Raw genomic sequence first — 13,889 nt, forward strand, 5'->3', positions numbered from 1 at the left:
ATGTGGCAATTTTTCACCCGGCTTGAATCAACGGATTCATTAATTACTCAGATTCATTATAAGATGATACATATAGGGGGGAAAATAGACAAATTCCACAACCACCAACACAGTGGGCTAAATTTGCGAGATTTGCGAAATTAAGACACCATCTAAAAGACGTCATATTTAGGTTTTTATCTTGTCGGATCATTAGATTACCACATATTTTTTTATTGTTGATGAAACGACATTAATAAAACATCCTTAAACAGCCAGTACACAACCTGACCACAACATCATAAAAGATGTCATAACGATGACATTGCAACCACTAAGGCTCGCTGGGAATACTTTTTCCCTGGTATGACAATGCCCATGTTGCTGTATTCTAGAATGCTCCATAACTCAGGAACTACAGTTTGACCCCGGCGCCCATGGTCAGCGCTCTGGTTAATGCATCTGATGTAATGAGAGGCAACGCATTACAATAGGTTGTAAACACCGTCTTTGATGGCAGAGGAGAGGCTTTTAATCTGGAAGCAGACTACTGTACACCTGCAACTCCCTAACACTAACATCAGGAAATCCATTATAACCATAGTTTGAGTTGTATCAATCAAATGTATCTATAAAGCCATTTTTCCATCAGCAGTTGCCACAAAGAACTTTACAGGTACCCAGCCTAAAACCAAAGAGCTTTACAGAAACCAAGTCTAAAACCATGAAGAGCTTTACAGATACCCAGCCTAAAACCCCAAAGAGCTTTACAGATACCCAGCCTAAAACCAAAGAGCTTTACAGATACCCAGCCTAAAACCATGAAGAGCTTTACAGACACCCAGCCTAAAACCACAAAGAGCTTTACAGATACCCAGCCTAAAACCCCAAAGAGCTTTACAGATACCCAGTCTAAAACCAAAGAGCTTTACAGATACCCAGTCTAAAACCATGAAGAGCTTTACAGATACCCAGCCTAAAACCAAAGAGCATTACAGATACCCAGCCTAAAACCCCAAAGAGCTTTACAGATACCCAGTCTAAAACCATGAAGAGCTTTACAGATACCCAGCCTAAAACCATGAAGAGCTTTACAGATACCCAGTCTAAAACCAAAGAGCTTTACAGATACCCAGTCTAAAACCATGAAGAGCTTTACAGATACCCAGTATATAACCATGAAGAGCTTTACAGATACCCAGTCTAAAACCATGAAGAGCTTTACAGATACCCAGCCTAAAACCATGAAGAGCATTACAGATACCCAGCCTAAAACCCCAAAGAGCTTTACAGATACCCAGTCTAAAACCAAAGAGCTTTACAGATACCTAGTCTAAAACCATGAAGAGCTTTACAGATACCCAGCCTAAAACCCCAAAGAGCTTTACAGATACCCAGTCTAAAACCAAAGAGCATTACAGATACCCAGCCTAAAACCCCAAAGAGCTTTACAGATACCCAGTCTAAAACCAAAGAGCTTTACAGATACCCAGTCTAAAACCATGAAGAGCTTTACAGATACCCAGCCTAAAACCCCAAAGAGCTTTACAGATACCCAGTCTAAAACCAAAGAGCTTTACAGATACCCAGTCTAAAACCATGAAGAGCTTTACAGATACCCAGCCTAAAACCACAAAGAGCTTTACAGATACCCAGTCTAAAACCAAAGAGCTTTACAGATACCCAGTCTAAAACCATGAAGAGCTTTACAGATACCCAGCCTAAAACCCCAAAGAGCTTTACAGATACCCAGTCTAAAACCAAAGAGCTTTACAGATACCCAGTCTAAAACCATGAAGAGCTTTACAGATACCCAGCCTAAAACCACAAAGAGCTTTACAGATACCCAGTCTAAAACCAAAGAGCTTTACAGATACCCAGTCTAAAACCATGAAGAGCTTTACAGATACCCAGCCTAAAACCAAAGAGCATTACAGATACCCAGCCTAAAACCCCAAAGAGCTTTACAGATACCCAGCCTAAAACCAAAGAGCTTTACAGATACCCAGCCTAAAACCATGAAGAGCTTTACAGATACCCAGCCTAAAACCCCAAAGAGCTTTACAGATACCCAGCCTAAAACCAAAGAGCTTTACAGATACCCAGTCTAAAACCATGAAGAGCTTTACAGATACCCAGCCTAAAACCAAAGAGCATTACAGATACCCAGCCTAAAACCCCAAAGAGCTTTACAGATACCCAGTCTAAAACCAAAGAGCTTTACAGATACCCAGTCTAAAACCATGAAGAGCTTTACAGATACCCAGTATATAACCATGAAGAGCATTACAGACACCCAGCCTAAAACCCCAAAGAGCTTTACAGATACCCAGTCTAAAACCAAAGAGCTTTACAGATACCCAGTCTAAAACCACAAAGAGCTTTACAGATACCCAGTCTAAAACCAAAGAGCTTTACAGATACCCAGTCTAAAACCAAAGAGCTTTACAGATACCCAGTCTAAAACCACAAAGAGCTTTACAGATACCCAGTCTAAAACCAAAGAGCTTTACAGATACCCAGTCTAAAACCAAAGAGCTTTACAGATACCCAGCCTAAAACCATGAAGAGCTTTACAGATACCCAGTATATAACCATGAAGAGCATTACAGATACCCAGCCTAAAACCAAAGAGCTTTACAGATACCCAGTCTAAAACCAAAGAGCTTTACAGATACCCAGTCTAAAACCAAAGAGCTTTACAGATACCCAGTCTAAAACCAAAGAGCTTTACAGATACCCAGCCTAAAACCAAAGAGCTTTACAGATACCCAGTCTAAAACCTAAAACACAAAGTGCAGAAGCAAAGTGGCTAGCATAAACCCCCTAGAAAGGATAAATAGATAATAATTTCTACCTTTGATATATATTTTTAAGGGGTTGACAGATTTGATTGAACAGTGACAGTAGGGAAAGACATAGAGAGGCTGTGTCACAAAAGGAAGTTTGACACTCATTTCTAAAGCATTATTTCCTCCTTTCGAAGTGACGTACATCCAATTATAAGGTGAAATAAGGGGAGGATAGCAGGTATGACGTTGCATACTGTAAATCCAAGTGGAAATACAGTATATTCCTCTAGAAACATACCGTTGTTTAACACTGTTTCAGATCATCTAGATGCAGAGAAATGACTTCTTCTAAAATCTCTCCCAGAGAGTTTTCTACACACAATCTAACAGGGATTCATCATAATTCACATTTTTTGTTCATTTAAGCGTCATCCGCTTCACATTCCCTTCTTTCAGAATATATTTAATAAATATATTTAGTTATTTCCTCTGAATCAAAGTCACTGAGTTCAAATCAAAAGCCTCCCTCCCTTTTTCCCTTCCCTTCTGACTCTTACTAGACTGTAGCAACAGGTTCTCAAGAGCACTTAATCAAGAGACTTGTTGTCTTAACCGATGACGAGGCTACATTACATGTGATGAAAAGAGCACGGTAAATGAAAAACACGTTGATTGCATTTAAGGTTTTTACATCCGCCTCAATCAGATGCTGTGTTGCCAGCTGAAGTGGTGTGTTGAGGGACAACTTGATCAAAAAACTCATCAAGCACCAGGGGCCAGATCCAGCTACACAATTCTAAATGAATGAGCGTTGATTCAAAACGCGACGTCTTCCGCCAAGACGGGACAAACGTCATCGGCAATGTGAGGAAACACTCAGTCGTGCATTTAATCTATAAACTGAAGATTGACAAAACATGAGAAGAAAAAAAAACTCTCTAAAATACATTTTCAATCTAATTGTTTGGGGAAACTTAACTTTGCTGTGTAACATAATGTCAGAATTCTCCAATATCTCTCATATTTCACAGTTTTGTAATCTAAAAATATAAAACATACAACCCCGCTGAGGTTTAATCACTGGTGTATAAATACCGTATAAACGACAGGAGAGAGCAAAGAGCCTGTTTTTTTTTTGATAGTACACACCACTGTGATGTGATGTATTGCTGACCTGTTCTTGGTTCCACGGAGAAGTAGGGCTGGCCCTCAAGGATACTGTAGACCACCCTGGCACTGTTTCCATACGTGGGGTCGTCCGCATCAGTCGCCACCACCGTCACCACAGATGTGCCTGCAACAAGAAGTAATTCAGTCACAAATGTTTTGTTGTTGTTTGTTTTTAAGACCTTTTCCTTTTTTTATTTTTGTATTTGAGAGTCCAAGTTGAACCGAAGTAGCTGTAGACCAGGATTTGATCTCATGAAGACCCGGTTAGATACTGGTGTTTAACCACCTGTGTTTCTTAATCCTGATCCCGGTGGATACAAAGGGGTCCACGTTTTTGTTTTTGCCCTAACACTACACAGCTGATTCAAATTATCAACACATCATGCAGTTTTGATGAATGGAATCCAGTCGGGAAGATTCCCGGAATCAAAAGAGAATGAGCAGGAAATCCGGTATCCTCCAACCAGGATTTCTGTAAAACTGGGGATTTTGGGGGGGAAAGTTACCAGAATATTGCAACCCTAAATCTATATCAAAGGCCAACGTGTTCCCCGTTTATAAGAAAATTGTTCCAGTGAGTACAGTAGGGTTGTAGCAATTGCATGGGGTAGGCTAGAGCTTGTCTTGCCTTTATATGGAATTCAAACTGTTCCTACCCATTACTTTGGGTATATCATAAGTTGTGATAGAGACTGCTTATGCTCCATTAACTTTTTGGACATGATCCAAATTAAAACAACTGGAATGCTCATAAAAGTTGTTTTCTGAGTTGATAATTTCCGCCATGTGAAAAACAATAACTTTCAAGCCAGCCCACATGAAAGCAACCACAGACGTACAGCTGTGAGTTTAGATTGCATGCATATGTTTCACCATTTGTGTTGGTATACACACACACACACACACACACACACACACGCACACACACACACACACACACACACGCTCGTGTGCACGCGCACACGCACGCACGCACGCACACACACACACGCACACACACACACCAAGAAAATGGTGTATTCTCTAAAATACAATATCGGCATATAAAATGTCAACCAATCACTACTTGGGTGATTCAACTAGCCTCGTAATTCTTCAGCACAATCAATTCAGTCCAAATGGGACCCTTTCAGCCAGGTATATTCACTCTTCACATGTATTGGTAGAGCAAAGGTATCTTTACCCTTGGATCGAGTGAAATAATTTCCCCCTATTGTTTGTTTCAACTTGTGATTGAAAAGACCACCTCTTCCTTTTGTTGTTGTTCTTTCACCACGTTCAATTCAACTGCTGTCTATGAAGGCAAAACTCAAGTTCTGAATGTTTCTAGTCTTTTTTTTTTTTCTTCGGTCACAACTTTTTATTTTTTATTTTTATGTGTTTCACCTTCGCCGACCAATTGTGATTTGAACATATTTCTTTCGTAAGGGCTATAGAGACGTCACCACTCTGGTACTTTGGTGGCACTTAAAAGAGAACATTAAAGCTCTCACATTTTGGGGAAACATATATTACTTTTACGGTAATAGAACCCGCCAGATCCCTCATTTAAGCAGTATTTATGACTCTTTGGCTCGAAAAGAGAAATTATAGTTAAATGTTCTCGGTTGTAAAAAGTCCATAAAGACGTTTGGGGACCTTTCCCATTTGGTGTCATGGCGCAGAACCGTGGAGAAGGTTCCAGAACATTTATTATGTTTACATACGCCGCACTGAAGAACAGCACAGCTACACAAGCCGCATTTTATATTTTTTTATTTTTAAAGGAGCAGGAGTTCTCACTCATTTTATAATTTCATACAAAGGAGTGAAAGTAGGAACGATATGAAAAAGGATGTGAGACCAGATGCTGCTGCATGGGAAACCAGATGTAGCTGGATGGGAGAAAAGATACCATGGCATTTATCGTAAGAGTAGGGGTGTTAACCCCAGTGTCCTGACTAAATTCCCAATCTGGCCCTCATACCATAATGGCCACCTAATCATCCACAGATTCCAATTGATTCATTCACCCCCTCCCCTGTAACTCTTCCCCAGGTACAAAACAAAACACTATAGCCGTCAGATTTCAGGTTTCTTTCTCCATCTTGTTTGTCCAATTGGCTTAAGAGAGATCTTGAGAGACATTTTGTCTTTGGTCACGAAGGTTGGCTTTCTCACAAACAAGCTCTGGCCTCTAATAACCAGATTAAACAAATCATTGTCTCTTAATAAATTCCATTAATCTCCCATCTGGTGTTAACGATTTTAGATAAGATGTATGAAAAGCCAGTGAGGACCAGTCCAAGCTACGATATAAGTGGATCTTTTCTCATTACATTTTCATTGACAATGGTGTGATACACTAATGGCACCCTATTCTCTAAATAGAGTCCTACATTTAATGAGCCTTGGTCAGAATTAGTGCAGTATTTAGGGCACAGGGGTGCCATTTGGGTAGCGGTCCATTGTCAATGAAAATCACAAGAGAGAAAAGAGCCAATTATACTGCAGCTTGCCCAGTTCCTCACTGGCTTTCCATCTTATCACGAAGCGGTGTGGATATAGGACGATGGCCTAGCGGCCAAAACATTTGCTCCAGATGTTAGAAGCCAGGAATTGAAAGACAAAACTACTGAGAATGTCAAACAAAACACGTCTCCATACTATAGTCTCCATACTACAGTCTCCATACTAGTCTCCATACTAGTCTCCATACTAGTCTCCATACTACAGTCTCCATAATAGTCTCCATACTAGTCTCCACACTAGTCTCCATACTATAGTCTCCATACTATAGTCTCCATACTAGTCTCCATACTACAGTCTCCATACTAGTCTCCATACAAAAGTCTCCATACTAGTCTCCATACTAGTCTTCATACTAAAGTCTCCATACTAAAGTCTCCATACTAGTCTCCATACTAGTCTTCATACTAAAGTCTCCTTACTAGTCTCCATACTAGTCTCCATACTAAAGTCGCCATACTAGTCTCCATACTAAAGTCTCCAAACTAGTCTCCATTCTAGTCTTCATACTAAAGTCTCCATACTAGTCTCCATACTAGTCTCCGTACTAGTCTCCATACTAGTCTCCATACTAAAGTCTCTATACTAGTCTCCATACTAAAGTCTCCATACTAAAGTCTCCATTCTAGTCTCCATACTAGTCTCCATACTAAAGTCTCCATACTAGTCTCCATACTAGTCTTCATACTACAGTCTCCATACTAGTCTCCATACTAAAGTATCCATACTAAAGTCTCCATACTAGTCTCCATACTAGTCTCCATACTAAAGTCTCCATACTAAAGTATCCATACTAGTCTCCATACTAAAGTCTCCATACTAAAGTCTCCATTCTAGTCTCCATACTAGTCTCCATACTAAAGTCTCCATACTAGTCTCCATACTAGTCTTCATACTACAGTATCCATACTAGTCTCCATACTAAAGTCTCCATACTAGTCTCCATACTAGTCTCCATACTAAAGTCTCCTTACTAGTCTCCATACTAAAGTCTCCATACTAAAGTCTCCATACTAGTCTCCATACTAGTCTCCATACTAGTATCCATACTAGTCTCCATACTAAAGTCTCCATACTAGTCTCCATACTAGTCTCCATACTAGTCTCCATACTAAAGTCTCCATAATAAAGTCTCCATACTAAAGTCTCCATACTAAAGTCTCCATTCTAGTCTCCATACTAGTCTCCATACTAGTCTCCATACTAGTCTCCATACTAAAGTCTCCTTACTAGTCTCCATACTAAAGTCTCCATACTAAAGTCTCCATACTAAAGTCTCCATACTAAAGTCTCCATACTAGTCTCCATACTAGTCTTCATACTACAGTATCCATACTAGTCTCCATACTAAAGTCTCCATACTAGTCTCCATACTAGTCTCCATACTAAAGTCTCCTTACTAGTCTCCATACTAAAGTCTCCATACTAAAGTCTCCATACTAGTCTCCATACTAAAGTCTCCATACTAAAGTCTCCATACTAAAGTCTCCATACTAAAGTCTACATTCTAGTCTCCATACTAGTCTCCATACTAGTCTCCATACTAGTCTCCATACTAAAGTCTCCTTACTAGTCTCCATACTAAAGTTTCCATACTAAAGTCTCCATTCTAGTCTCCATACTAGTCTCCATACTAAAGTCTCCATACTAGTCTCCATACTAAAGTCTCCATACTAAAGTCTCCATACTAAAGTCTCCATTCTAGTCTCCATACTAGTCTCCATACTAGTCTCCATACTAAAGTCTCCTTGCTAGTCTCCATACTAAAGTCTCCATACTAAAGTCTCCATACTAAAGTCTCCATACTAAAGTCTCCATTCTAGTCTCCATACTAGTCTCCATACTAAAGTCTCCATACTAGTCTCCATACTAAAGTCTCCATACTAGTCTCCATTCTAGTCTCCATACTAAAGTCTCCATTCTAGTCTCCATACTAGTCTCCATACTAAAGTCTCCATACTAGTCTCCATACTAAAGTCTCCATACTAGTCTCCATTCTAGTCTCCATACTAGTCTCCATACTAGTCTCCATACTAGTCTCCATACTAAAGTCTCCATACTAAAGTCTCCATACTAGTCTCCATACTAGTCTCCATACTACAGTGCGGTTACATGCACACAACAATGTGATTATTGCAGATAGTCAGATTGATATAATAGTTAGATTAAAACGTTGACATGCTTTACAAGAACGATTTCCCTAATAATCCTGTTTACATGGACACATCTAATATCAGGCTACGTGATGGCACTCTGATACAGTGCCTTGCGAAAGTATTCGGCCCCCTTGAACTTTGCGACCTTTTGCCACATTTCAGGCTTCAAACATAAAGATATAAAACTGTATTTTTTTGTGAAGAATCAACAACAAGTGGGACACAATCATGAAGTGGAACGACATTTATTGGATATTTCAAACTTTTTTAACAAATCAAAAACTGAAAAATTGGGCGTGCAAAATTATTCAGCCCCTTTACTTTCAGTGCAGCAAACTCTCTCCAGAAGTTCAGTGAGGATCTCTGAATGATCCAATGTTGACCTAAATGACTAATGATGATAAATACAATCCACCTGTGTGTAATCAAGTCTCCGTATAAATGCACCTGCACTGTGATAGTCTCAGAGGTCCGTTAAAAGCGCAGAGAGCATCATGAAGAACAAGGAACACACCAGGCAGGTCCGAGATACTGTTGTGAAGAAGTTTAAAGCCGGATTTGGATACAAAAAGATTTCCCAAGCTTTAAACATCCCAAGGAGCACTGTGCAAGCGATAATATTGAAATGGAAGGAGTATCAGACCACTGCAAATCTACCAAGACCTGGCCGTCCCTCTAAACTTTCAGCTCATACAAGGAGAAGACTGATCAGAGATGCAGCCAAGAGGCCCATGATCACTCTGGATGAACTGCAGAGATCTACAGCTGAGGTGGGAGACTCTGTCCATAGGACAACAATCAGTCGTATATTGCACAAATCTGGCCTTTATGGAAGAGTGGCAAGAAGAAAGCCATTTCTTAAAGATATCCATAAAAAGTGTTGTTTAAAGTTTGCCACAAGCCACCTGGGAGACACACCAAACATGTGGAAGAAGGTGCTCTGGTCAGATGAAACCAAAATTGAACTTTTTGGCAACAATGCAAAACGTTATGTTTGGCGTAAAAGCAACACAGCTGAACACACCATCCCCACTGTCAAACATGGTGGTGGCAGCATCATGGTTTGGGCCTGCTTTTCTTCAGCAGGGACAGGGAAGATGGTTAAAATTGATGGGAAGATGGATGGAGCCAAATACAGGACCATTCTGGAAGAAAACCTGATGGAGTCTGCAAAAGACCTGAGACTGGGACGGAGATTTGTCTTCCAACAAGACAATGATCCAAAACATAAAGCAAAATCTACAATGGAATGGTTCAAAAATAAACATATCCAGGTGTTAGAATGGCCAAGTCAAAGTCCAGACCTGAATCCAATCGAGAATCTGTGGAAAGAACTGAAAACTGCTGTTCACAAATGCTCTCCATCCAACCTCACTGAGCTCGAGCTGTTTTGCAAGGAGGAATGGGAAAAAATTTCAGTCTCTCGATGTGCAAAACTGATAGAGACATACCCCAAGCGACTTACAGCTGTAATCGCAGCAAAAGGTGGCACTACAAAGTATTAACTTAAGGGGGCTGAATAATTTTGCACGCCCAATTTTTCCGTTTTTGATTTGTTAAAAAAGTTTGAAATATCCAATAAATGTTGTTCCACTTCATGATTGTGTCCCACTTGTTGTTGATTCTTCACAAAAAAATACAGTTTTATATCTTTATGTTTGAAGCCTGAAATGTGTCAAAAGGTCGCAAAGTTCAAGGGGGCCGAATACTTTCGCAAGGCACTGTAAATGCAGAAAATCATCAATCAAAATAAACGCTCTACCACAGCGAACATGTTATATTTTGGGAAGAATATTTGGTTATGAGTTGGGACATACAGTGTAAAGTTTGTATGTGAAAACTACTTCCAAGACGCATACATTCAGTTGTTTCCAAACTCACTTCACTCGCGCTAAAGAGGGAGGCTAGCTCAGAGGGTGCTAGTGTGGCCGGTGTGAAATGGCTAGCTAGTTAGCGGTGGTGCGTGCTAATAGTGTTTCAGTCGGTGACGTCACTCGTCGCTCTGAAACCTAGAAGTAGTTGTTCCCCTTGCAGAGGGGACACTGTTCCCATTACAGTGTCGTCGTACTCTTACAGTGACGATCCTGCTAAAGTGTCCTTACTACTAGTATCCATACTACTACAGTGTCCAAAAAACTACAGTGTCCATAAAACTACAGTGTCTGGATACTACTACAGTGTCTTGATACTACTATAGTGTCTTCGTACTACATCAGTGTCAATACTAATACAGTGTCCATACCAATACAGTGTCCATACTACTCCAGTGTCTTCATACTACTATAGTGTCTTCATACTACTGCAGTGTCCATAGTACTACAGCATCCATACCACTACAGTGTTCACACTACTAGTGACCATAATACTATAGTGTTTTATACTACCATAGTGTCTAAACTACTACAGTGTCCAAACTACTACAGTGTCTTCATACTACTACATTGTCTTCATTCTACTAAGTGTCCATACTACTACAGCGTCTTCATCCTACGACAGTGTCCCGATACTATTACAGTGTCTTGATACTACCACAGAGTATTGATACTACTAAAGTGTTATCACACTACTACAGTGCCCATACTAATACAGTGTCTTCATCGTACTACAGTGTCTTCATCCTACTACAGTGTCTTCATACTACTACAGCGTCTTCATCCTACGACAGTGTCCTGATACTACTACAGTGTCTTGATACTACCACAGAGTCTTGATACTACTAAAGTGTTATCACATTACTACAGTGTCCATACTACTACAGTGTCTTCATACTAATACAGTGTCCATACTACTACAGTGTCCATACTACTACAGTGTCCATACTACTACAGTGTCTTCATATTACTACAGTGTCCACACTAATACAGTGTCTTCACATTACTACAGTGTCCATACTACTACAGTGTCTTCATATTACTACAGTGGCCACACTAATACAGTGTCTTCACATTACTACAGTGTCCATACGACAGTGGCCATACTACTACATTGTCTACATCTTACTACAGTATCCATACTACTAGAGCTTCTTCATCTTAACAAAATGCCCATAGTAATACAGTGTCAATACTACTACAGTGTCCATACTACTACATTGTCTTCATCTTACTACATTGTCCATACCCCTACAGTGTCCATACCAATACAGTGTCTATACTACTATAGTGGAAATACTACTATAGAGACCATACTACTACAGTGTCTTGATACTACTATTGTGTCTGCATATTACTACAGTGTCTGTCCATACTACTATAGTGTCCATACTACTACAGTGTCCATACTACTACAGTGTCCATACTACTACAGTGTCCATACTACTATAGTGTCCATACTACTACAGTGTCCATACTACTACAGTGTCCATACTACTACAGTGTCTTAATACTACTACAGTTTCTTGATACTACTATTGTGTCTTCACATTACTACAGTGTCCATACTACTATAGTGTCCATACTACTACAGTGTCCATACGACTGTAGTGTCCATACTACTACAGTGTCCATACTACTACAGTGTATGTCTATTGCTTGTCACCCCCTATCAATGTTCTGCACCACGCTATAGGCCTTTCCAGCAGGCAAAATAGGTTGACATGACGTGGTGGATATGATTTGATTGACATGTTTTGGACACTGGGTTGATGATTTCACTTAATGCTACTCACCCACTGGGGACATCTCGGGGACCCTGGCTGAGTAGGGTCCATCCAGGAACTTTGGCTCATTGTCGTTAATATCCTGGACCTTGATGACGAACTCAGACTCTGGCTCCACGGGCAGGTTGGTGTGGCGGTGCCTGGCCTGAGCCCGGAGCGTGTAGTAAGGCTGCTCCTCGCGGTCCAGACGCTTGGTGGCGTGGATGTCACCCGTGTTCTCGTCGATGGTGAAGATGGAGGTAGCTCCCTCTCCGTTGAGTACGTACTTCACCTGCCCTTCACCCTTGTCCACGTCCGAGTGCAGCTACAGGGGAAGAGCAGAGGTTAAAATACAATACAAAACTACTTAAGAATTATGACACCTTAAAATGGAACCAGTGTCAATATTAAGTTTCTCTATATACACTACCAGTCAAAAGTTGACACACCTACTCAGTTTTCTACATTGTAGAATAATAGTGAAGACATCAAAACTATGAAATAACAGATATGGAATCATGTAGTAACCAGAAAAAGTGTTAAACAAATCAAAAATTAATTTGAGATTTGAGATTCTTCAAAGTAGCCACCGTTTGCCTTGATGACAGCTTTGCACAGTCTTGGCATTCACAAAACCAGCTTCACCTGGAATGCTTTTCCAACCGTCTTGAAGGAGTTCCCACATATAATGATCACTTATTGGCTGCTTTTCCTTCATTCTGCGGTCCAACTCATCACAAACCATCTCAATTGGGTAGAGGTTGGGTGATTGTGGAGGCCAGGTCATCTTATGCAGCACTCCATCACTCTCCTTCTTGGTCACAAAGCCCTTACACAGCCTGGAGGTGTGTTGGGTCATTGTCCTGTGGAAAAACAAATGATTGTCCCACTAAGCGCAAACCAGATGGGATGGTGTATCACTGCAGAATGCTGTGGTAGCCACGCTGGTTAAGTGTGCCTTGAATTCTAAATAAATCACAGACAGTGTCACCAGCAAAGCACCCTCACACCATCACACTTCCTCCTCCATGCTTCACGGTGGGAACCATACATGCGGAGATCATCCGTTCACCTACTCTGCGTCTCACAAAGACACGGCGGTTGGAACCAAAAATCTCCAATTTGGACTCCAGACCAAAGGACATATTTCCACTGGTCTAATGTCCATTGCTCGTGTTTCTTGGCACAAGCAAGTCTCTTTTTCTTATTGGTGTCCTTTAGTAGTGGTTTCTTTGTAGCAATTTGACCATGAAGGTCAGTAGCATACCACCCTGCATACCACTGCTGGCTTGCTTCTGAAGCTAAGCAGGGTTGGTCCTAGTCAGTCCCTGAATGGGAGACCAGATGCTGCTGGAAGTGGTGTTGGAGGGCCAGTAGGAGGCACTCTAAAAAAATATCCCAATACCCCAGGGCAGTGATTGGGGGCACTGCCCTGTGACAAGGTGCTGTCTTTCGGATGGGATGTTAAACGGGTGTCCTGACTCTCTGAGGTCATTAAAGAGCTCATGGCACTTATTGTAAGAGTAGGGGTGTTAACCCCGGTGTCCTGACTAAATTCCCAATCTGGCCCTCATACCAGCATGGTCAGCTAGTCATCCCCAGTTTACAATTGGCTCATTCATCCCCCTCCTCTCCCCTGTAACTATT

The 13,889-nt window shown here is 40.8% G+C and overlaps 1 protein-coding gene across 3 annotated transcripts in view; it reads right to left on the bottom strand.

The window, feature by feature from the left end:
* Nucleotides 1–13,889, bottom strand: part of LOC110509116 (cadherin-7) — a 141,022-nt gene that overhangs the window by 71,042 nt on the left and 56,091 nt on the right. For all 3 annotated transcript variants that reach the window (XM_090225630.1, XM_036966569.2, XM_090225629.1), the window contains 2 exons: nucleotides 12,273–12,567; nucleotides 3,946–4,065 (listed from right to left, as the gene is read on the bottom strand). In XM_090225630.1, coding sequence (XP_090081756.1) covers nucleotides 3,946–4,065; nucleotides 12,273–12,567 — 415 coding nt within the window. The remainder of the gene's footprint in view (nucleotides 1–3,945; nucleotides 4,066–12,272; nucleotides 12,568–13,889) is intronic.

This window comes from Oncorhynchus mykiss, chromosome 28 (genome assembly GCF_057628025.1).
Source record: "Oncorhynchus mykiss isolate SJ-2025 chromosome 28, ASM5762802v1, whole genome shotgun sequence".
NCBI lineage: Eukaryota > Metazoa > Chordata > Actinopteri > Salmoniformes > Salmonidae > Oncorhynchus > Oncorhynchus mykiss.